This window comes from Cercospora beticola, chromosome 1, assembly GCF_033473495.1.
Source record: "Cercospora beticola chromosome 1, complete sequence".
NCBI classification, from domain to species: Eukaryota; Fungi; Ascomycota; class Dothideomycetes; order Mycosphaerellales; family Mycosphaerellaceae; genus Cercospora; species Cercospora beticola.
In genome coordinates this window covers 2,563,132-2,585,855 of record NC_088935.1, presented here as the reverse complement: position 1 = coordinate 2,585,855, position 22,724 = coordinate 2,563,132, and the positions used below count along the sequence as shown (strand labels likewise).

At 53.1% G+C, this 22,724-nt stretch overlaps 11 protein-coding genes across 11 annotated transcripts; 3 read left to right on the top strand and 8 right to left on the bottom strand.

Annotated features, from left to right (window-relative positions):
* Positions 1-75: 75 nt before the first annotated feature.
* RHO25_001013 (uncharacterized protein) lies at positions 76-1,515 on the bottom strand (the record flags this gene model as incomplete). Its single annotated transcript, XM_023593623.1, has 1 exon — positions 76-1,515. The coding sequence occupies one exon, from the start codon at positions 1,513-1,515 to the stop codon at positions 76-78; it is 1,440 nt and encodes a 479-aa protein (XP_023459169.1).
* Positions 1,516-2,041: 526 nt separating this feature from the next.
* Positions 2,042-3,043, bottom strand: RHO25_001012 (uncharacterized protein; the record flags this gene model as incomplete). Its single annotated transcript, XM_023593622.2, has 2 exons — positions 2,042-2,221; positions 2,336-3,043. 2 exons carry the CDS (start codon positions 3,041-3,043, stop codon positions 2,042-2,044), a joined length of 888 nt encoding a protein of 295 aa, XP_023459168.1.
* Positions 3,044-3,990: 947 nt separating this feature from the next.
* Positions 3,991-4,947, top strand: RHO25_001011 (uncharacterized protein; the record flags this gene model as incomplete). Its single annotated transcript, XM_023593621.2, has 1 exon — positions 3,991-4,947. The coding sequence occupies one exon, from the start codon at positions 3,991-3,993 to the stop codon at positions 4,945-4,947; it is 957 nt and encodes a 318-aa protein (XP_023459167.2).
* A 1,947-nt stretch (positions 4,948-6,894) lies between these two features.
* On the bottom strand, positions 6,895-8,571 carry RHO25_001010 (uncharacterized protein; the record flags this gene model as incomplete). Its single annotated transcript, XM_023593619.1, has 9 exons — positions 6,895-7,328; positions 7,380-7,544; positions 7,602-7,648; positions 7,709-7,792; positions 7,849-7,958; positions 8,025-8,083; positions 8,138-8,296; positions 8,352-8,403; positions 8,455-8,571. 9 exons carry the CDS (start codon positions 8,569-8,571, stop codon positions 6,895-6,897), a joined length of 1,227 nt encoding a protein of 408 aa, XP_023458585.1.
* A 1,650-nt stretch (positions 8,572-10,221) lies between these two features.
* Positions 10,222-11,100, bottom strand: RHO25_001009 (uncharacterized protein; the record flags this gene model as incomplete). Its single annotated transcript, XM_023593618.2, has 1 exon — positions 10,222-11,100. The coding sequence occupies one exon, from the start codon at positions 11,098-11,100 to the stop codon at positions 10,222-10,224; it is 879 nt and encodes a 292-aa protein (XP_023458582.1).
* A 325-nt stretch (positions 11,101-11,425) lies between these two features.
* On the bottom strand, positions 11,426-13,237 carry RHO25_001008 (uncharacterized protein; the record flags this gene model as incomplete). Its single annotated transcript, XM_023593617.2, has 1 exon — positions 11,426-13,237. The coding sequence occupies one exon, from the start codon at positions 13,235-13,237 to the stop codon at positions 11,426-11,428; it is 1,812 nt and encodes a 603-aa protein (XP_023458796.1).
* Positions 13,238-13,528: 291 nt separating this feature from the next.
* Positions 13,529-14,259, top strand: RHO25_001007 (uncharacterized protein; the record flags this gene model as incomplete). The annotated part of the gene is made up of 5 exons (XM_023593616.2): positions 13,529-13,581; positions 13,646-13,704; positions 13,772-13,994; positions 14,049-14,186; positions 14,244-14,259. 5 exons carry the CDS (start codon positions 13,529-13,531, stop codon positions 14,257-14,259), a joined length of 489 nt encoding a protein of 162 aa, XP_023458794.1.
* Positions 14,260-14,829: 570 nt separating this feature from the next.
* Positions 14,830-15,861, top strand: RHO25_001006 (uncharacterized protein; the record flags this gene model as incomplete). Its single annotated transcript, XM_065602068.1, has 3 exons — positions 14,830-14,895; positions 14,950-15,734; positions 15,816-15,861. 3 exons carry the CDS (start codon positions 14,830-14,832, stop codon positions 15,859-15,861), a joined length of 897 nt encoding a protein of 298 aa, XP_065458140.1.
* A 379-nt stretch (positions 15,862-16,240) lies between these two features.
* On the bottom strand, positions 16,241-17,307 carry RHO25_001005 (uncharacterized protein; the record flags this gene model as incomplete). Its single annotated transcript, XM_065602067.1, has 3 exons — positions 16,241-17,067; positions 17,162-17,183; positions 17,242-17,307. The coding sequence occupies 3 exons, from the start codon at positions 17,305-17,307 to the stop codon at positions 16,241-16,243; spliced, it is 915 nt and encodes a 304-aa protein (XP_065458139.1).
* Positions 17,308-17,968: 661 nt separating this feature from the next.
* Positions 17,969-19,804, bottom strand: RHO25_001004 (uncharacterized protein; the record flags this gene model as incomplete). The annotated part of the gene is made up of 1 exon (XM_023593613.2): positions 17,969-19,804. The coding sequence occupies one exon, from the start codon at positions 19,802-19,804 to the stop codon at positions 17,969-17,971; it is 1,836 nt and encodes a 611-aa protein (XP_023458579.1).
* A 1,579-nt stretch (positions 19,805-21,383) lies between these two features.
* On the bottom strand, positions 21,384-22,467 carry PPH3 (phosphoprotein phosphatase PP4 catalytic subunit; the record flags this gene model as incomplete). The annotated part of the gene is made up of 4 exons (XM_023593612.2): positions 21,384-21,402; positions 21,456-21,784; positions 21,835-22,236; positions 22,288-22,467. 4 exons carry the CDS (start codon positions 22,465-22,467, stop codon positions 21,384-21,386), a joined length of 930 nt encoding a protein of 309 aa, XP_023458576.1.
* Between the last annotated feature and the right edge of the window lie 257 nt (positions 22,468-22,724).

The window sequence follows — 22,724 nt, the reverse complement described above, 5'->3', positions numbered from 1 at the left end:
CGGCTCCAGTAGCAGGTTCTCTGTGCGACAGAAATTATAATTAAGAACGTCATTATGAAAATGAGAACGGACAATTCAGCACTTCTTAATCCATTCGCTATGCCACTCGCCTTTGACAAACGCCGTTACTTTGAGATCGAATAGTTCTGGCAACCAGAGAACCTGCTTCACACTGGCCAGATTAAAACTGTGAGACAGCAATTTCGTGAGCCCCAGCTGTTGTTCGAGTAACCACTGCTGTAGTGTGTCTTTCGGCACATGCATCACATCGAAACTTGCGCCTTCCAGAGATGCTATGAGCTCCATCCACACCAGAAGCTTGCCCAGGCCACCCCAGTCGACGGATTGCGAGCGAAGAAGACGTTGCTGTTGCTTTTGAATCAGAATTGTGGTATTGTAAGGATGAGCGCCTAGGCATCGATAGACGACCGCAATGAAGATGAGAAATGTCAGACGACAAGCTTCGAGTATCGATCGTTGGTTATCGTCGAGTGACAATGTAGTATCGTTCGCACGAAGGCAGAGAAGTCGATGAGCAACAACATCGGTCCACAGTAGTATGTCGTCTTGTTGTTGACGTATGCCGGGAGCCTTCTGTAACCTTGAGCTGACCACACCTGCCAGAGTCGCAACCGCATCAAGAGTTTCGAGCCACTGTGGCACATGACCGAAGACCTTGAAGAATTCCTCGCGCAGCCCTGGATCTTCAGCGGCCCACAATATCACAGGACCATGGTCGCCATTGATGCCCCTGTCATACTCCTCCTGCCACCACGATGGCAGTGGCAAACCACATGACAGGTCCAGTACGAAAGCTCCGCGCAGTTCCGCCCAGCTGCAGGCGGCCCTCAGCGGTCTGTTTCGGTCTAGGGCTGCTAGTCCACCTTCGAAAGCTCGAACCATTTCTAGCATGCCTTTCTGCTGTGGTAACCACCAGTCGGCGTTTCCTGACATCTCAGCATACAGTAACAAGCTCGCTGCTGTACCCAACATCGCTTCGGTCACCTTCGTCTTGAACACATTTTCGAGACGTTGTCGTTGCAGTGTCACCGCTTTCTGATGATAATACATACTTAGAGATGTCTCTTGCCCCACCTGGGAGCGTTGAGGGCTACAAAGCACTTCAAAATATAATTCAGAGTTGGCGAGCACTTGGTAAAATGTCGCCTCATCGGCTATTCCTGTCATGAACCAATCCGGCCGATGAGCGCTCTGGCAACTGATGCTATAATCCGAAGTCCAGATATTGGCCAATAAGCCTTTGCCAATGTCGTCAAGCTCGATCGGAAGATGGAAGAAGGCGTGTATCGATCCGCCGCCAATAGCAGGGGCCGGACTCAGTAATAGGGGCGATGCATATCCGGAATCGTGACCTGAAGTCATGGAAGACGTGAGATCTTCGATGTACTCCAATTGAATCGAGATGTTCCGCTTCTTCTTGGGCCGACGTCGCTGGAAACCAATGTCCTTCATGGCGTGTCGACGAATACGGCGAAGGGTGGCCTGGTCGTGCATATTGTCGATGTGAGTAAAATTCACAAACTGAAAGCTTGTTGGCTTGGTCGGGCCATGGCCCGCGCCGTTGTTGGTGGTGACTATGGTTTGTGGAGCTGTCTGCGGCGTTGCTTTCGGATATGGGCTTTGACAGTCCATCTGATTCCAAGGGCTCCGAAGAGCACTGTGCCCGACCCGTGATTCAATTGCTCGATCTGCATTAGTTTCTGTCACCGTTATGATCGTCCATTCTGCTCTATTTTGGAGGCGATCGTGGGGACTTCAGCTCTTGTCTCTGTTGTGTAGTGCCCAGCTTGAATCCCACGTTCATGCATAGCAGATGAGACCACATCCCAAAACAGGCATAGCTCTGTACACGGCATGAGATACAGCTATGAATAAGCAGTGTGGGTCGAACAAAACCAAGCGAGCTGGTGGGGCGCGATTGAGCATCATCAGCTGTGGCTTCTGCAGGAAAGCGCAGGGTATCAATGAGCAGAAGGCCAAGCAGCAGATTGTTCCTGTCTTGATGATATTTCTCGTGCTTCTATTTCTTCTTCGCTTGTAGCGTGTAGCTGAGGGGAACGTTATCTTCGCCTTCGATCAACTTCCATTCTCCACGTTTCGTGTCCTTCTCCATCTTGCCAGGAAAGGCAACCCAAGGAATGGTCTTATGCTCAACGAACCCAGTGATCTCCATGCCGACTTCTAGGAGGGCAGTCAAAATCTACAAGATGTCAGCTTTCACGCGCCAAGTTGAAGGACCGAAGCTGTGGAGTCAACAATGGGTCACTGCAACGCAGAACGATGGAGCACGGGCGATGCGCTAGGTCTTCCTTACCTCTCCGATACCGTGGTTCCAGCTTACACTCTTCGTGCTCGTAAGCTTCTTGCCGTCAGTATCTACGTAAGTATCCTCGCTCTCGCTTTCTACCGGCTTCGTAGTTTCGAAGTAGGGATAGGTGATGACTGGGCCACGTGCATCGAGTATGGTTTCGTCGATGCTCCAGACTACAGGGTGGCCTTCGCGAATGAAGAGTCTGCCTCCTGGCTTGAGAAGTCCGCTCACTTGCTGAGCCCATTGTCGAATCGAAGGAAGCCAACATATCGCGCCGATGCCCGTGAACACCATATCGAAAGCTCCTGCCCCCAGGACTGACACAGCATGATAGGCATCGGCCTCGACGTATTTGAGCTTCGCTTGCTCAAAACCTGCTCTGTTGGCAATATCCTGGGCTTCCCTCACTGCTGCAGTCGAGAAGTCAAGACCAACAACGCTCTTGGCGCCGAGGCGTACTAGCGAGAGAGTATCGGTTCCAATATGGCACTGCAAGTGAACGCAATCATAACCGGAGATGTCGCCGAGGAGTGGTAGGTCAAACGAGACAACATCTGAAATTGCTGATGCATCACTGACCAGTCGCGCCGCATCGTAGTCTTTGGACACCGCGTGGAGGGTTGCACGCTCGTTCCAATTTGCCTTGTTGGTGAGCAGATAGTCCTGGAGTGACGATTCGTGCGGCCTGCTGGAGTCGGAAGCAGCACCCATTGTGGCCGTTCTGCCGGCTACCGCAAGAGATGAGAGGACGAGGATAAGCACCAGGAGCGGCGGACACTTGGGTGCGAGGGCATGGTCTAGTATATGCCGAGCACGACGGCGGTGTCTAGAACGAGATGGTGCAGCCACAACTCACGCATTGTATGCAGACCGCCGGGCGGAAATGGCGGCGGAGAGGTAGCGGTGCGGTGTGCGATGGCATGGCGGAGCGGGTATGCCCTCAGCGGCGAATGTACGAAGCATGTGAGGCCAGCGAGTTTGAGAGGTGTTGTTGTTGATGATGATTTGCTGCGAGCGGTTGTCGCACCATGAGAGTGATCGACAGGGTCATTCCACCCCCTCGAGGCTAACTACTGCAAGCGAAAGCACCCATGCACCTCACTCAGCCTCATTGCCAGATCATCTACACACTGTCGCCAACTTCACGCCGCTCGTTCCCTCTCTCCGCTCCGCCCTCTTCCTCTTCGCCGCCAGTCCATCCGAGTACACATGTGATCGCGACACCATCGCTGGCCGATACCTCGCGACGCACCTGCCGCTGAACGATCCCCGACGCGCCAAGCCTGCGACCGCGACGCGACACGGACGACACGCCGCCGTATTCAGGACCGAGCACGAGGCGAAGCAGCATGGACGTCCAGGCAAGAGACATTGCGGACAGTGTCGCCAGCGTCAAAAACACCTTGTCCAGTTGGGACGGGTGCATGTCCAAGGCCTACTGCAAGTGGCCCGTCATCATCGGCATCGTTGTCGGCGGCCTCATCGTCCTCTCTATTGTTCTATGCATTGCGCGATGTCTATGCTGCGGCGTGGAGTGCTGCTGCGCATGCTGCTCGTGCTTTAATCGATGTTGCCCATCGCCCCGGGGGCGAGGAGAGAGAGGATATGAACAGGCGCCGCCAACACCGTATCAGAATCAGTATCAGCCTCATCCTCCCATGCACAATCCTTACTTCGCCAGCGGCGGCGCAGGCTATCGAGGCAATCCGAGTTTCGCGCAGACCGCTACCTTTGAATCGTCCAGCCAGAAGGTCCACGAAGATTCGCTACCTGAGATGCCGAGCTGGAAGAACGCCAGCAGCCGGCGGATTGAACATCACGACGACGATGTGGAATTGGAAAAGATGGAGAAGCCAGAGCCTCGAGTCGTAACATCTCCCGTCAAGACTCAAGCTCAGACTGAGCGACTGTTGAACCAGAACCCCAGATATAATACAGGGCAGGAGTCGCTGTCAACTTCCACCTTGGCCGGCTACCGCGGACAGGAGGTAGGTTCGACTGCGAGTTTGGGCTATGAGGGTGGTATTCAAGGGCAGTCGCATCCACACGACTTCGTCTCGACTGGAGCCATGGGAGCCATGAGCGCCAGCCACGCAAACATGCATGCGCAACCATATCACGATTACGATCAGCAGCGTCAGCAGACTACAAGCCCATATAGCAGCCAGCGTGGTGCTGCAGGCTACTATCCCGACGCTCGGGCACACGAAGACTCGCCTTATGGCACACAGAACTCCTACAATAATGTTTCAGAGCCTTTCCAGGCCTCTGGCTATGATCGAAACCCAACCGCGCCGGCAGCGTACCAAAGCCCGCTCCATACCGAACGGCAAGCATCTCCAGTATCCTACCCGCCTCAGGCGAACAATTACTATTCTCCAGCGCAGGCGCAGGCGCCTGGCTACTCGCAGTCTTATACATCGCCGACAAATGAGTACCATTCAGGAACTCAGGCGCAAACCGCTAGCTATGCGCAACCCAAGCTTTATGAGACCAACACAGCTCCGCCCTCGTATAGGTCGGAAGTCGCTAGCCCCACGAGCCCTCCGGATGCACTGACTCCTGGCGGAGGCATTGGAAGAAAGCCCGTACATGGCAATTGGCGGGAGGTATAGACGGGGAATGTCGAGCTTCTCGATGACAAACTAAAGCTTCAGAGCGGACTCATACAATCCTCCTGATGCATTGACGTGGGCCCAAGCAGCTTTGAGGAGCGGGACTTACGACTGTCTCTACTTCAGATGCAACCGACTGGCTACGGTATGATTTATCATTGCCAGTGCTGTGCAAACAGCCTTTCCGTCAGCGAGTACTCCGGAAAGAGAACATCTACTGAACGTATCATATCCTGATCCATATGTGAATCGATCGGAGAAGTGAATAGTCGTTTTTCGTGCTGGGATTCGGGAGCACACCCGCGAACCGACTGGAATCATCGAGATCCTAGCAACAACGTCGACTGCTGGCCAGCCTCATGTTTGCGCTTGCAAGCTTTCCAGCGCAACAACCCCTGTCCGTCCAACATTCAGAGTGTTGTTTCAGCCGATACGTTCTTGGCGCATTTCCACCACGATCTTCGACTCATCACAAACGGATCGTCGATGCCAGCACATACATTTCTGTGGTTTTATACGCTCGCGGGTACTACGTATTCAGTCTGCGACCAGCTACAATCTGTAACACCTCACCGACCTGCAACGTATGAGCAAAGCTCCACCACTTCTGCCGCTGCCACTGCATCATTTCTGACTCAGGTCCGACGCCTTCCACCGTATAAGACCATACACACCAATACATCTTTCTTCTCGGCCCACATGTCTCCCCTCACTCAAAGAGGAAGCCCATACGAAATCGGTATTGTCCTAACCTTTGGCATTCTTATTGCCCTCAAAGGCATTTTTCACTACCGTGACCAGCCCAGCCGGAAAGAACGCATGTACGGCAAGAACCTTACAGCGAAGTAACGGCTATCATCCTCCAACCAAGCAACCACCAAGCGGCATCTACCGAGGACTCCCGGCGACATGAAGAGAACCCATGCAGATGCGCTCAAGACCATATACCTCGGTCCTGTGATCCACTCCGCACGACAACTGGTTTCGCAGGCTTGGTTGGGGCTGAAGGGAGTTCCAAGGGCTGGTCCGAAGAAGAGGGACAAGCCAAGAAGGAAGCAAGACTTGGACGGGGTTTGGAGCAACTTGGTGTGCGTCCCGTCGAGACTGGATCTGACAAGATGAATGAACTCCAGGGTCCTTCGACCAATGGTCCAGCAATTACACGTACGATCATGTACAAGCACGACGAGAGCGAGGAGAATCAGGTAGAGGGATCCAAACTTGGAGCTGGACACAAAGTCGCCCATATCTACGAGCTCCTGGAGCAAATATTGCTTAGTGTAGCCCCCAGAGATCTTTTGGTGTCACAAAAAGTGTGTGTGGCTTTCAGGGATATAATCATCGGAAATCCAAGGATAAGAACGAACTTCCTCATGACTCTTGATGAGTTTTCTGAAACTTCCAGTTGGCCGAATCCAATGCCCAGTCTCTTCCGAACGATCGAGATGCGTTGGTGCTACAGTGCTATCGTAGCCAAGCGGAGATTGCGTTATGTCCTTGTCCAAGTCGACAGTCAGGAGCTACTCAGCGGGAAGTGGAAGCAAGACGGAAGCTGGAGGAACATGCTTTTGACCACTGCCTATCTGCAAAGCATCCGAATGCACATTGATGGGAAAAGTAGGGATTTTCCAGTGAAAAGAAATGCCTCTCGATTGAGGCAGGACGTTAGTCCGATGGCTGCCTTCGACTGCAGCTGCGAATGGGGCACGAACACCACAGACTACCCGGTCGGCATCAAGCTCGGTGATCTAGCGGACCTCGCGCATGAGTTCGGTGTGGGTGGTACTGTGCAGTTTAGTGCATATCTCTCTGACCACGGCAAGGCCTTGTCATGTGTTGAAGTATAGTGGACTGGGTCCCTCGCTTCGCTGCCAGAATTGCGGATTGGAAGAGCGCAACTGCTAGCTTCATATACGTAAATCCCAACAAGCAAATTCTTATTCATGCCTACCCTTGTGCTGGCTCGTTTCTTACAGGTCGAATTTCCATATCTTGCGAAGCGTCGCTCACGTCGCTGATGACTCTCGTCATTTCGACGTGCCCCTCTGGCTTCTCTTCAATTTTCTCCTTGTTCCCAATCCGGCTTTGCAGTGGATCGGCCCCGTTGGTGGCGTTGGGATCGTCCAATACAGAAGTAGGCTGCGCCAGTCCTCCAACGTCCCACGGATTCGCACGCCAAGAACCCTCGGGGAAGTCGGAGTCCTCACACGAGCACGAGAAGAAGTGTTTGCGTCGTTGCAATGTGGTTTCGGGAACCCTTAACGCGGATACGACTGATGGTGCTAGAGGATCGTGTGAAGGGTGAGAGCAACTTGACTTATTGGTCCCGCCGCCACCGTCGAAGCTTGTCACCCAGTGCAGTACGAGGACGCAGAAAAGTACTGCAAAGATCAGTATCAGCGTACAAGCTCAGTGGATCGAACGCAACTTACTGTCTGCATTGCAAAGCATCAGACACATCCACGCTGGCTCGCCACCAACAGACATCAGCACCGTGAGGTTCACAACACTTGAGAACAGAGTTGCACAGCTTCCAACGAACGTCCGAAGGGCCAGCCTTCTCATGTTGCCGTTTCCGCGCCGATACGAATACATCTCTATCACAAATGGTCAGCTGATCATGACACAATGAGACTGGCCGAAGGAGCACTCACTTCGAAGTGGGATGATGAACAGGATATTGAGGTATATGTTGACAACACTTCGCAATGTGGTCAGTTATGGTGTCCAAAGCCATAGGAAATATGGGCGTTCCACTCACACTTCGAAGGTGATCAGTGGCATCAGAGCTCGTATCTCCATGCCGACAATACAGTTTCCCTTCGTGTCAATGAAGGCGATTCTCCTGGTTTGCAGGTCAGCATTCATTCATTGGTGCTCTTCAGAAACGCGAGAAACTACCAGACGAAGTTCAGTACGACCGCGATCGTGTATGGCAGCAACATGCCAAAGCAGTTGAAGAGATACAGCTTGGACTCCGATCGTTTCTGAAGGCAACCTCGTACAATCCACTGTGCACATCACGTCAGTCGTCGCGCTCTCGACCTGAGTGCAATTGTGCTGGAGTCAAAACTCACTGATCGCTCAACGAGGAAGCAATAGATCAGCACTTTTGTGCTCATGTAGCATACGAGACCTGGACTTCGTCAGATTTTGGACCCAAGCAGTCATGAAATAGCTTCGCTCGCACATAACAATATGGCACCATCGCAGATGTTTGGAGATGTGTTGAAGCCAATGTCTTTCAGGACGACCGTCACAAAGATGAATAGCAGCGAGTCCGTGTAAATCAGCAATAATAGCCAAGCTGATACCGGGAGGCGTCTCCATTGCTGTATTCGCTCCACTCCTACACATAATTTCAGCAGGAAATTCACGAGTGCACATTGTGTTGCACTACATACTCCGGGTCAGACAGGCGCCGAGGATAGGCAGTGTGATCAGATTCAAGCAGACCTACGGTATTGTGAGCGATGTTTCGACCTTATTTGGACATATAAGACATACCGATGTCACTTTGACCGCGAGCGAGACTGGAGCAGGCGTGTACGGTCCATGTGCGGCAGGTCTTGGATCTCCGAAGAGGCTACGAAGAACAACATGTGAAGCGCCGGACCAGTCCATATTCTGCTGATCTAAACGACGTCTTTGTACGAGCGATATAGCTCGTGATCGACGTCGGAAGGAGTCCGATCGTGAGAGATGAACGGAAAGCTGGATCGGAGGTCCTTCCACTGTGTCAGCTCATATCGAGGAGTTCGCCCAGTGTGCGAAGGGAGCCTGTCGCATTTTGGGGGTCGCTGTGCGAGATTGACCGGGTACCTGGACCGGGTATAACGTTCCAAGCCGTATCCTCGAGGCTCGCCCTGTGACAGGTGCATCTTGAGTTCTCTGGAGTGGGGCCAAGAAGCCCAAGACAGGCATTCTTAAGGTTAAAGTCCGACACTTCGTCTAGTTCTGTTCACGGACTGGGATGCCGAGTCAGCAACGATCTGGGCGTGTTCAACAATGTTAGCAACTACAGTTGAGGCTGTTGACTTTTCGAGGCGCGCAAGTGAGACTGCTGCAACACATTAGGGAGAACACAATCTTACAGCTTTCCCCATCCTCATAGAGTGGAGACTGGTACCGAGAACAGATACAATTGACCAGCGCCAGACTTCGGGCCTAACGGGACTGTGAAGAATGCACACGCTCACCCCAGAGAACTCGGAGTGTTCCCCGCTTTCTTAGGAAGTCTTCGAGAAGAAATAATCATCGATAAACCCTGGATAGGAAGCGAAGTCTCTCGGTTGATCATCGTTCTCACGCCCTCCCTTCACTCTCCAAGTCCTCGCCAACCTCAGGACGTCATCAAAGCGCCCTCTCACAGGCGCAACGCAAGGATGTGACCCTCAACACTCGTCTCGTGGTCGCATGAAGGTATTGCATCACGCCATAGAGTTGTCGTTTCGCGGCACGACTTGCAGTTTACGATCATCTTGGCCTTTACATCTTTTCAATCTTTGGTTGATTCGCACGGCGCGGTCTGACTTCATCTTCGATTCCAAGTCCTGGCCGTGCATAATCATCCGCATACGCTGCAAGGGCCACGCAGGTGTATTCAGACCAAGAACGGAGTCGACGTCTCTGAGAGCGTACGTTGTCAATGACATCTAGCCGGAAGAACTGGATAATCATCGCGTGCCCTGTATTGGCCAACGGAACTCGGCATCGCAGAGAAGACCGGTCACATCGAGTTAAGAACTACAGCTCCAACATTTTTCATTAGAGAAAGGCAGCCACGCTCGTCGCGAACACAAGTCGTGGAAGCCGGAGACGCGAACATATCGAGCAGTTCGTCATAATCACAGACCAATATCTCGGTTGCAGAGCATGCTGTGCCATGAAAGCCGGCAATGACACTCCAGTCCTTGGGAGTCTCCCCAAGTCCTCGGCTTGCGTCAATCGCGGCACCAAGCCAGAACCAGGCACTCATAGAAATGAGAGCTGGTCCAATATGCGGTCGCTTGGGCCGGCGAAGAGCCAATATGAGTGTGATGGCTTGGCGTGGCTGATTGCTGTGTGACCGTGACGGTGCTCAGCCCACGGAAACCTGTTAAAAGTGAGTGCTCTCTCATTGCCGAAACTGCTCGTGACCAGCCTGCAGCCAGCCTGGTCACTATGCCCTCGGATTCCTGAGACACCGTCGGGAAGTGGAAGAAGGCCGTTGATGTGCATGTCGCTGCAATCACCCACGAAGCCACACATACTCAGCCCATCGTAGCTGCCGCTTTACATCAGAACCTTCGTGAAAGCGTCTTTCAAACCCCGTTCGTCAAGGAAAGCCTCAACAGCTTGCATATTTCCTCGATTCCCTCTCGCGCCTCTCTTCTCGATTGAATCTGTGATTTCCTCCATCGCCGGGAACACTCTCGTAACATCGTCTCCTGTTTCACGAAGCCGTTCGGAGACTTTCTTGTGCTGTGGTGGGATGTCGCCCCAAGATTGTGTCTTGATAAAGTTCATGTAAGAATCAATCTTCTGGGCGTTTCCCTCAAGACATAAAATGCCAGGTTTGCCCGCAAGTAGAAAGCCTGTCAAGCCGTAAGAGGGAGCGTAGTTGACGATGTCATCTCTCTTCTCGCGTGTAGATATTGAGGGGAAGTAGAACCAGACTCGGACTAGAGGCGTTGTGTCGTGGTTTGTCGCGATGGTGGAGGCTTGCAAGGCTCTGCTCAAGTCCGCCTCTCTGGCTCGCTCGGTGATATACTCAAGAGCGGACACAATGTCGTCTCCTGGTATGTCTTGGCTCAAATGCACCACTTCGGCCTTGGTCAGCCATTGAGGTTGCAACACACGAAGTCTGTAAAGTGGTATCTCTTCTTCAGAGGCGGGGTGTTCTGCCAGTTGACCAAAGGGCAAGGTCACGTCAATTTGAAGACTGCCAGCGCCATCTTCCGGTTCGTAAAGTGAGATCAGAAGGCCCAGAGTGTCTGGCAAATGCGGACAAGCGGACGTCGGGTCTTCGAGCCACAATCTCAGATCCTGCACCGCTGCTTCGGTCTCAATATTGCTGCTCTCATCGTCAGCGGCCGGGTACATAGCATGGAGTAACTCCCATGTGTCCAATTGGCCCTCGAGCACTTCGGAAGGAAGACCGGAGCCAGCCATTGCGAAGGTGGGCGTTGAAGCTGGTCAAATTTCAGAGTGATGTGAGAGGTCGCGCCAGCTTAGTCAGAAGCTGCGACTGCTTTCGAACGTTCCTTCAATAGTGAATTACTCATTCTTATGAACTACATGCACGCTGATAATGCAAAGCTAACAAGTGGGTATCTCAGAGACAAAAACGCCAGTCTAATATGTAAACCCCAGCCAGTGTGGTGAAGTCCTCCGAGCCACGCCTCACACAGCGAGAGCATTCCCTCATCGGTAGGCCTAACACTCGAAAGGATTCGCAAATAAAGCAAAGTGCCCCGAGCCACAAGCTGAATACCCATCAAATCTGCATTGTATCCAGCTGAGGATCGACCACGCCCTTCAGTGGGCCATCCAGCTCCGTCCTCAACATCTGCCTAAGCACATTATCTTCATCTCCGGCACTTTCTGGTGCAAAAGTATCAGGATTATCGACCGCCTCATTAATATCGTCAACGTTCCAGTCGTGTGTCATCTCCATATGGTATGACAGTTCATACACCTTGGTGAAGCGAGCTTGGCAGCCTCGAGCCCGTTCCAGGCAAGCAAAGGGGCGGATTTGCTCGTAGCCATATCCAGTTATCATCGACAGCGTCCTATCTGGCGCGAATTCGTCTTGCATATTTACGTCTTGATCTGCGTCCTCGTAGGCAGTCGTGGTCGCTCCTTCAGTAGTGGGAATTTGCAGCAAATCGTGCTTGTTGACTTTGTCGATGCGCCCGGTCCGCTTGCTGACGAGTGCAGGAAGACCCATGTGCTGAGTCCTGATGTGCCCGATCAGGCTTTGCTTGGTACCCATTACTCTGCCACATCCGATCCGATTCCAGCCGGTCAGCTTCTCCACCCCTCCCAAGTCGTACTCGCCGCAGACATACTTCTTCTCCTTGGTGTGAGCTGTTTTGACGTGTTGCTGCATATTGCCTTTCTTCGTAAATCCATTCTCCAATGTCGATCGGTCACAGCCGACATATGGGCACACAAATCGCTTCTGTGCGACGTGTGGCGTGCCAGATGAATGAGCAGAATGCGAGATATCCATGTGCGCGGCCAGATCCTTTTTCGACTTGCACACTTTACCACAGTCAGAACACGTTGGAGGGTGGAACAGACGATTATGGCGCTGGAGCTCGTGCAATGTAAGAAAGCGGCCTGGGCCGAAGCTGGGCGGAGCAGTAGGCACCTCGTCCAGCGAGAGTGCATCCATGGAGCCATTAGTCGGCTCTTCGTTTGGTGCAACCATGTCTTCGGGACCTGGCAGAAACTCTTCGTCAAGATCGTTGGGAATCACGTCGTCCAAAGGAGGCTCATCGCCGCTAGCACAGATGTCACAAATGTACTTGGGCGGTTCGTGCTCCTTTCTCTCGTGGCTTTTGAGTTGGCTCGGTGTGGGAAATGTCTCCCTGCAAGAACTACCATCCGGCATCTTTCTGGTACATGTGTACGCATCCTCGCCCAAATGATCCGCCTTGATGTGCCGCTGTAACGTGTCTTGCTTCCGGAATACTTTACGACAATGTGGCCAAGAACAAGTGGTTTCTTCCTTGTCCTCGTGAGCAGCCATGTGGCGTTTGAGCTTCGCTTGCGAGGCGAACGTCCTGTTGCATGCTTCCTGCTGGCCTTTGATATCGTTAAAGACCACATAGGCACAAGTGAAAGATTGGTTCCCATGTTTGTCTTTGACATGTCGCCTGAGATGGTCCCGTTTGAAGAAGCTTTGTGAGCAATCGTCTTCGTCGCATTTGAAGGGCCGCTCGCCCGTGTGTGAGTTCATATGAGCTTGGAGCTGGACAGGTCGAGAGAACTTCTTGTCGCAGGAGGGCCAGGTACACATGAATTTCTTCTCCCGCGGTCGGCTTTTGCTCCGAGTGCTCGAGGCTTCGGTGATGGGAGTCTCGCTATCGTTCATGGAGTCCGTGGCAGCGGCATCGACGCTGTCGGCGTAGGGCGTGTAGCTGCCAGCATAGGAGTCTGCATCGGAGAAGTTTTCCAGGTCATCGTGGTCCAAGTGGAATCGAGCTCGCTTCTTGCGCGGCGTGGTGTCGATGAAGATCTCACCGAGCGCGCTGTCGACTGGACCAGCGCGCTTTCGCTTCCCAGCCGGGCTGGAAGCCATGACCGCCAGCGGCTCAAGCAGAGCAGAGCGGTGATGTTGAAATGAGAAAGCGCTGGTGCGTTGGGATGGGTTGGAGAAAGTGAGCGGCATCGTCAGCCGGGGCGCCGACTTCCGAAGTCCTGCAGGGATTCCGGCTTCCAGATTTTGAGACGCGCTTCGCAACAAAGACACTTCCTTTGCAGTTGCGCTCCCTCATCCTCACCGTCGCCCACATCCGTCGCTTCACCCCGCGCATCGATCACAGTTCCCTCGCGCGCCGATTTCCGATTCCTCCACGACAACGCAGCGATCATGTCGGACTATGGCGGCGGCGACGATGACATGCAAGATTTTGGCGAGAACGAGTATGCGCGCTGGTTGAAGATCGTCTGGCGAGTGAGAACCTCTGGCTGACTCGGATACCGTCAGATTCTTGGACGAGAACTTGATCGACGAGGACGACATTCCGGCAGATGGCTACGAGAATGGTGGGCATGCACATGAACAGAACAAAGGGCACATGCCCGTCAACAACACGGCGCTGACGATCGCTAGACGTCGATCCTGATCAACCCATGCAAGGCGAGGCAGCGCTCAACAGTACCGACTATGCCGATGCGAACCAGAACAACGTGGTCACCAGTGGAGACGCAGGCGGATCCAACACTGTGAAAGCGCTGAAAAGCAAGAAGATCGCCGACGAGAACAGGACGACTACCCCATACATGACCAAATACGAGCGTGCAAGAGTTCTGGGAACGAGAGCTCTGCAAATCAGGTCGGTGGAAGGGATATGCGTAAGACGCGAGGCGTGTTACTGACAGGGTTGCAGCATGGGAGCGCCAGTACTTGTCGATGTTGAATCAGAGACGGATCCGCTTCAAATCGCCTTAAAGGAGCTGCGCGAGAAGAAGATTCCGTTGGTCGTACGACGATACTTGCCTGATGGCTACTATGAGGATTGGAAGACGTTAGTTCAGTCCTTGATATCTCGCCGGACAGTTTGGCTGACACGAGTTTGCTCTAGTGAGGAATTGCTTTGAACGATTATGAGGACAAAAGAGCTCTGCAGCACAACTCGGCCTTCGGCGCTGCCTTTCGACGCAGCCTCAGTTTGCACCTGCGACTTACCGCGCGCCACATTGCGAGTGGTGGGTTCGATATTGCAACAGAGCTCGCTTTATCGTGATACAAGGGACTTCTGCCCTCGAAACCACCAATGTGCCATCGGCAAGACACGAATTACCAGACTGTACCCAGGCTGTGATGGGAATGAGAGAATGCAGCATGAAACATGGCATCACGAATAAGGACAGAATTCAGCCAAGGCTGCACAGGAGAGCGATGGAGATTCCTACTCGGAAGAGTGGACGAGAAGTTGAAGCACAAACCGAATGCAGAAAGGACGTTGGTCGTCGGATGGGCTTCCGCAATAGTTCCTGGTTTGACATCATGCGGGGCAGATACCCCAGAAGAACTACTGCAGCGATTGCTTTCGCAAGTCATTACCCATCTTGAACATCAATTGCATACTTCCTCTTCTCCGCTCACACCACTTGTTCGTCTCTTCTAAATATTTGCTTCACAGGACGACGTATCGCACACTCACCACAATGTCTTTCGAAACCACACAGACGATCAACAGCTTCGGCGGCAAGCTTTTGAAGCTGCAACACAAAGTAGGCGTCCCCCGCATTGATGACCATTGAAGGCGCGTTAACACAAAGAAAAAGTCCCAAGTCCTCACCACCGAAGCGAAACTTAACCTCTACCTCCCACCTCAAGCCAGCTCGTCAAAGCCAGTCCCGGTCCTCTTCTACCTTGCAGGCTTGACCTGCACAGGCGACAATGGTGCCGAGAAGGGCTTCTTCCAGCACAAGGCTGCGCAAAAGGGCATCGCGATAGTATACCCAGACACCAGCCCTCGTGGTCTGGGTCACCCGGGTGAAGACGATGCGTACGACTTTGGTAGCGGTGCAGGCTTCTATGTCGATGCCACAAAGGAGCCATACAGCAAGGGCTACAAGATGTACAGCTACATTACAAAAGAATTGCCGGAACAACTCTTCTCGAGCTTCAAGGAGCTAGACGGCTCAAGAGTTTCCATCTTCGGACACTCAATGGGCGGACACGGAGCTCTGACTCTGTTCCTCAAGAACCCAGGACAATACAAGTCCGTCTCCGCATTCGCACCCATTTCCAACCCATCCAACTGCGACTGGGGAAAGAAGGCGTTCGGCGGATACTTCGGCGACGACCAGAAGCAAAAGTGGGCAGAACACGATGCCACAGAGCTGATTCGCAACTACTCCGGGGATACGGACATTCTCATCGACGTCGGAACAGGCGACAATTTCTACAAGCAAGGCCAGCTCTTGCCAGAGAATTTGGAAAAGGCTGCCAAAGAGGCAGGGAAGAAGGTGACGGTGAACTACAGAGAAGGCTACGACCACTCGTACTTCTTCATCAGCACATTCGCCGACGATCATGTGGAGCATGCGGCCAAGTATCTGCTTGCGTGAGTGGAGATCTCCTACTTGGTTTTACGGGATCTTCTGGACAGAAGGGTGCTGATGGGAATTCTCTTTTTTGAGGTCAGAGACGACACCGACTCGTCACCAGCAAGGAAACGACAAAAGCTCTAGAGGCGGGCGGAGTAGATTGTAGATGTTGGGAGGGTGCGAGACAGGGATCTAGGGTGTATGAGAAAGCTTACCTGTACGAAGTCACTGTAGATTGTGTTGAAATGAATGAATCGGCTGGCACTCTTGCTTTAGATGCACAGTGTGCGCTTAACAATTGCGTAAACTGTCTGCATAATTTGTCGTGCAAGTATGTTGATCATTTACAAAAGGCCATCGTCGCTGAGCTACCGCTACGGCCACTGGTAAAACGAGTGAGCGTTCGTAACTGGAGGCAGGTTTGAGATTCGTTGAACACAGACGAAGCTCTACTCACAGACTGTATAGATTCTATTCCCTCCTACGTAGCAGCTTGCAGCGCGCATCCAGCAGTCCTATAAGATCACCCGAGCAAATCACTCAGCTGATCCACATAAGCACTCGGCACGACACTCGCGCCTTCAGCCAAAAACTCCTCCTTCTGAGTGACGCCCGTTAGAACCGCCAGTGTGCCTCCCAATCTACCCTCAATACCGAACTGTATATCCGTGTTCAATCGATCACCCACCATACACGTCTTCTTCCTGTCGAGTTTGAACTTGCCCTCCACGGCATCCATCATCGCCTGGCTCGGCTTTCCCAACGCCAAGGGCGTCTGACCCGTGGCAGTGACCAACGGCGCACTACTACTTCCCGCGCCAGGGAATAGCGACCCAGCATTCGGCAACGTCGAATCGATATTCGTCGCAAGAAAGTGCGCGCCTTGTTGCCGAATATATGCGAGCCCAAGCGAATATTTCAGATACGAAGGATGGAAATCCAATCCTGTCAACACAACAGCGACATCCTTATCCAAGGCCGACCCATCTGCAATGCTCTTGAAATCGGCATCGGTGCATTCTCGACGGAAACTCTCGTCCGTGCCGCCGATGTATGGTACACCTTCGCTTTGCAACTCTTGCTCAATTCCTGTTTCGCCCAAGACGAAGACTTTGTTCTTTGGAGCTTGCAGTTTCATGATGCGAGCAATGTAGACTGCTGCACTGTATGATGAGCCAAAAACCTCCTCTTCATAGGCTTCAATGCCCACTTTATCGAATTTCTTCTTGTAGTCTGCGCGGGATTTGGTCGAGTTGTTTGTCACGAAGACGAGCTGTTTGCCCTTTTTACGGAGGAGAGATATCGTCTCTGGAACCTTGGGGAAGAGGTGATCGCCAGACCAGAGGACACCTGTATCGCGCTCTTGTGATTAGTCCTTGATTTCCTCACTGCCTCTCTTGATGCAGCTAGAGAGCTGAAGGGCGGGGTCAGACATCTGGCATACCATCACAGTCGAACAGAAACGTCTGTTCCGTGATCAGCCCAGGTATATCATATGTACAGTGGCCTAGGTCGTGGTCATACATCGAACTTGTCAATGAATGACTCGATGGCAGCTTTATCGCCAGTCAGGTAAGTCGGTATCGCCATGTTCGCCAATTTTGGACCAGTAGATGCTCTACGAATCCAATTTGATCGCTTCGGCGAAAGTGAAAATGAACGCTGTAGCGGCTGCCGTATGCAAGAGAGTGGTACGCGAGGCCCCAGCATGAGGTGACGCTGAGCTTGTTGCGTTGTAGGGTCGGCATTTGAATGGAAGTTCAATTCATCGGCGACATCGGCGGGGAGTGAAGCCGACCATGGCCCGCATACGGTCCATGGCTGATGAGAAGATGTGCAACATGAGAATAGAATGTGCTCTGCAACGATTCCGCTGTGGATGAGAAATGCTACACGGCTTTCCAAACATCCGTCTCTCTCATCTCCCTTAGCTGTCGGAAATGGGCCAAATGGCTTCTGCGCCGTCGCTCATGCGTCCCTTGCCTGTGCTCATAATAAGGTATCATAAAAAGCGCATAAACGATGCACTATCGCTCAAACTCCCACAATGCTATGCGTAAGCTCCAGTCACCGTGCTACGCGACTCCAATGGACCAGCCAAAACCGAAAGTCTGTTTGCTTTCTTGCGAGCAGAATGTAGCACATTGGTCCTTCTCGTTCAAAGGCGAAGCACGATGCCCACTCCTCTGATTCTCCAAGTCCCCACTGAAACGTAATTCTCCTTCATCGGGTAGCCTTCCGCCTTTTGAAGCTAGCGTATTATGCCCCATTCGCCCACAATACCGCGCTTGGGCTCGCCCTTCTGCTTCGAAAACACATCCCAAAAGCGCAACGTCTCGTCTCCAGCACCTGTGCAGATGATCGCTCCATCAGGTGACATGCTGAGGTAGAGGACACGGTACGTGTGGCCTGTGAGACTGACCACTTGGTTCATGCTCGGGTATTTCCAGATGTTGATAGCATGCTGTGAGTAGCCGTGCGTGGACACAAGTTCTGAAGTTCGCTGAGAGAACAGCAGGTTGCAGACCTGACTGCCTGTGTCGTGGGAGCTGATGAGATGCGGATTCATCACTTGATTTGAAACTTCGGGCTCCGGTACTGGAGACGTGGAGAGTCCTAGTCCAAGATTCGTCTGCTCGACAGGTATTGATCGCGTAGCCGAAGTCTGTGCCGCTGATATCGTGTTCCAGAATTTGATGCATCGATCCGCTGTGCCGCCCCCTGAGGCCAGAACACCACGTTGATGAGGGTTCCAAGCGATGGCTTTCACAGCGGCCTTGTGGCCACCTTCTTGCTCGCCCCACCGATGCTGCCACCGCTCCTCCATTTTGTCCCAGATGAAGATCTTGTTGTCGTTACCACCAGAAGCCAGCTGCTCAGTCTCTGAGTTCCACTTCAATCCACAAACCTCCTGCTTGTGACCACTAAGCCGACGCAGGTACTGATTTGATAAGCGCACATCTCGATGCAGTATCGATCTGTCTCGCGATCCCGTGGAAAGTATATGTGCATTCCAAGCAAGACTGCTGATGCGTGAAGCATGCCCAGTCATGGTCCGCAGCCGCTTCTGTGCCAGCGTATCCCAGATGTGAAGAAGTCCCTTAGAAGTTCCAATCGCGAGGTGCGTGCCACGCTGAATCCAGCTTACGCTCGTAACAACATCTCCCTCCAAGGTGCACAAAGTAGTCACTTTCCCGCTTTCTCGACTCCATAGATAGACCGAGGCGCCAAGACCGACTGCCAGTATATCGTTTGACCCCCAATCTACCAAGTTCAGATAGAAGTCGTCGGCCAAATCAGGTGCATCCAACACTTTGTAGGGTACCTTGCTGACCTGTCGCGGGGTCTTGCGAGGAGATAACAGCATTGTCTGTGATGAGTGCTTAACCGGTGACAAGCTGTAGATTTCGGATCGGGCATTAATATTTGGCCCTCGTTCGCTTCGGGATATTGAACGCGGCGTCAATGACACAGGCTGCTGTGGTCCGTACGAAAAAAGGTTCTTATGCGGTGTTGAGGGTGTGAAATTGCTGCCGGCCAGATTCGAAGCTGCGCCAGTGCTCGTCACAGGCGGTGTCTGCCCGCGCGAGCCAGTGCGGTCGTGTATGATCTGCGGAATTTCATCGTTGAACATCTCCGACCTCAGTATTGATGAGTATGTCCGGTTGGCTTCCATCTTCTGAAATTGCAGATCTCCTGGTCCCTTCTTGCGGTGCCGCGACGGCGTAGCTGGGGACCCATCTTCATGTAGCAAGTTGTAGCTTGCAGACAAATCCTGCCCTGCGCGATTCGGTATGAAGCGATCGCTGGTTTGGACTTTCTGCCGCTTCCGACTCGGACTCGGTGCTGGCGTACTCACTCTCCGCTGTCCAGCTCGCTCAATGTCTTTCAGCGCCTTGTTCAATGCGACGGGATTCACGGGCTCACTCCCGCTGCGAAACTGATCGGTGGTGGGCACTTGTTCATCGCTGTGCGCCCTCTTGCCAGTGACAGTGGGTGGAGTCTTGCTCCTGGGTGGGGACAAGGGCGCTGGGGTCTGAGTATCGTTTTGTGGTATGCGCTCGTACTCTGCGCGCGCCGCATCCATCGTGACTGCGCAGGCTGGAATGGATGAAAATGACGGCCGCGCAAGCGTCACCGGGCGCGAGCCCTGGATATGGTGCCGTTAGATCGAATGTTTGGCGACTGTGATTGCGAATGTGGTCCTTGCGTCGGATTCGAGGGGCCCTGTGGACAGCGAGTGCGCGATGGTGCGACGAGTGGGCAAAGGGTGGGCTATGGATCGGGAGTTGCGCGGTCGAATTGCTGTTCGTAACGAATGTTGTCGGATTGGTGGTGGATGCCGTAACTCTCTGGTGTGAATGTCGGGGGTTGGACGACGAACAAGCAATGTCGTTGTGGACCCTTAGCGCGGGCCTGCCACCTCGCAGCCTCAGCTTGGTATTATCGTTGCACTCTATCCACCCCCTTCGACAATGGAAACAATAGTCAAGTCGACAATGGCCAGATCACTGATTGTGCCCTCAATTGAAATCGTTCAACATTACCGCCACTGACGAGGTGGGATAGTGCCAGGCGAGAGAATCGACGCGGTCGCTGTGTCCGGTCGTGTTTGTTTTCGATGCATCATGCGAGCAACGACTCCAGACGCGTGAACATGGTCATGTCACGCGCTGCACCCGTGGATTCCGGCCATGCAGCAGCGGCAGCACCACAACATCGCGCCGCCATCGCGAGCCGCAGGCCTACCGACGGCCTGCAGCAGCCTACTTTGCCGCATCCTCACCTTGAAGCTGAAACATGCACGCGAAAGTGGCGCGTCGCGTTAACTGGTTCCCATTCGTTGCCCACGTGCACGCTACTTCAGGGCCACATTTCGTCGATCCTCACCAAGATGTGATACACAGCATTGCTATGTTGGCCACAGACGACATCGCTGATATCGACAAGAAAGGTGGGAACTTCCACTCAACGTCCAGCCAGACTCCCGCTCATTTACGAGCTTGGGGTGGACAGCAGATGAATGTAGTCAGTTGCCGCGTCCGTAGTAGAATGCTTCATCCTGTAGACGAGTCAACCAAACTGCTACTGGACTTTCTCTGAAAGGAGTGCTGTTGCTCTGACTGCAACGTCGATGGTCAAAGCCTTGACAGCTTCACTACGTGCGATGTCATATGCAATGCCTGAACGGTAAACCCAGAAACAACTTACGCGGCCATTTCTGTGTCTATTGTTGTCATGTATGTGACAGGGTTGGAGAGAACATCAGCAGTAAAGCACCTTGTTGAACGTATGGAGTAAACAGCGCTCAGCGTATTCGACAGAACCCGCCATCGCAGCAGTAACAGCATCCACCAATGCTGCCATCACCACTTGCGCGACTTGTGTGCGAGTGCGCGTGAGAACGTGGCAGACCGGCATGTTCCTCCGGCCGCTGCCACCAGACTGCTCTTAACCCATGCAAAATCGTACACACCACCTCCGTCTCGTCGATTTCTTGCGCGGCCATCTCCCGACCTTTCATTTTGTGAATCGTGTCTCCGCCTCGTTCAGTGATGTCGTACACGCATTGCCGCAAGTCTCTGCCAGCAGCTATCCGGACTCGGCACAGAAGGTGAATTGGATGCACTTTGCTTTCAAAGATTTCATCTGTCGCTTTGCCCACTTTATCGTCGCCCGAATCTGCTGTAGCAGGTGTAAGTAACAGTAGTGCCGTGAGGAGTAGAGGACGAGCTTACTTCTGCTTTTTCTCTGCCGGCTTCAGAATCTGGAATGAGCAGAGCAACGACTCATCCACGCTCATCATAGCGCCAGCATTGTCGAATTCACCACAGTAATTCGGCGCAGAGAAGAGTGTCACCAATTGACGCTTGGAAAAGAACTCGTAGCCGTCCTCGACGACTTGATGCGCACGACAGATGAGGTCCATGTCGTGCTTTTGCAAGAATCGCGAGACGACATCCGGGCCAAACGTGAAGGAAACACCACGATCGTTCTCCGACCAACCAGTGATGTCCTTGTCGGGGTCTGACCACAACAGGTCACAGAGCAGGCCACAGTCTGGGATCTACGCCAATGTCAGTTCAGCCGTGTGTTAACCTTGATCCTGGAACATACATCTGTTGGGCGCATGACGCGGCGAATCTGCTCCATTGAGTTCAGATCTGGACTCAGGCCTCCGTGCATGGTGAAGATTTTCTCGTCGATGATGGCGGCGATTGGCAAGCAGTTGAAGCAATCGGTGAAGGTTTTCCAGAGCTTGATGTTGTAGCGTCTCTTGCACTCATCGTAGAAGCCGTAAATGCGGTTGATGGACGCGCACTCGTGGTTGCCACGCAAAATGAAGAAATTCTCAGGGTATTTGATCTTGTAGGCGAGGAGTAGGCAGATGGTTTCGAGAGATTGCTTGCCGCGGTCAACGTAATCGCCTAGGAAGAGATAGTTGGCCTCTGGTGGGAAGCCGCCGTACTCGAACAGGCGCAACAGATCGTAGTACTGTCCGTGGATGTCACCACAAATCTACCAGTTGTCAACATTCATTCATGCTCTGGCCTCCATACTGGCACGCACCTTGATTGGAGCTTCGAGCTCCAGCAGTATGGGCTGAGAGATGAAGATCTCACGAGCCTTGGTGCAGAGGTATCTAATCTCGGTCTCCAGCAACTGCACCTGCTTTCCCGGGCGGCTGCCGCGCACTTCGAGGAGACGATCGATGATGGAGTCCAAGTCCACATCGTTTTGGTCCGCCATGGTCGGCGGTTGGGAGGGGGAGAGAGGACGTCGAAGCGGAAGGTACTCTCAGCCAGTCGCGTAGAGAGCGCCGCAGCCCAGCACAGGGGCGAAAAGACTGCGAATTAGTCAGTGGAAAGGCGTTCCAGCTCGATTGCGAGAAGCTGCATAGCTGTCTCAACATGTCCAGTTGCACGTGACCGGAGACAAAGATACTCTGTTCGCCCGGTTTCCATTTGGAAGAAAGGTCCCACCGTATGCCGCAGCATTTGCTGCTG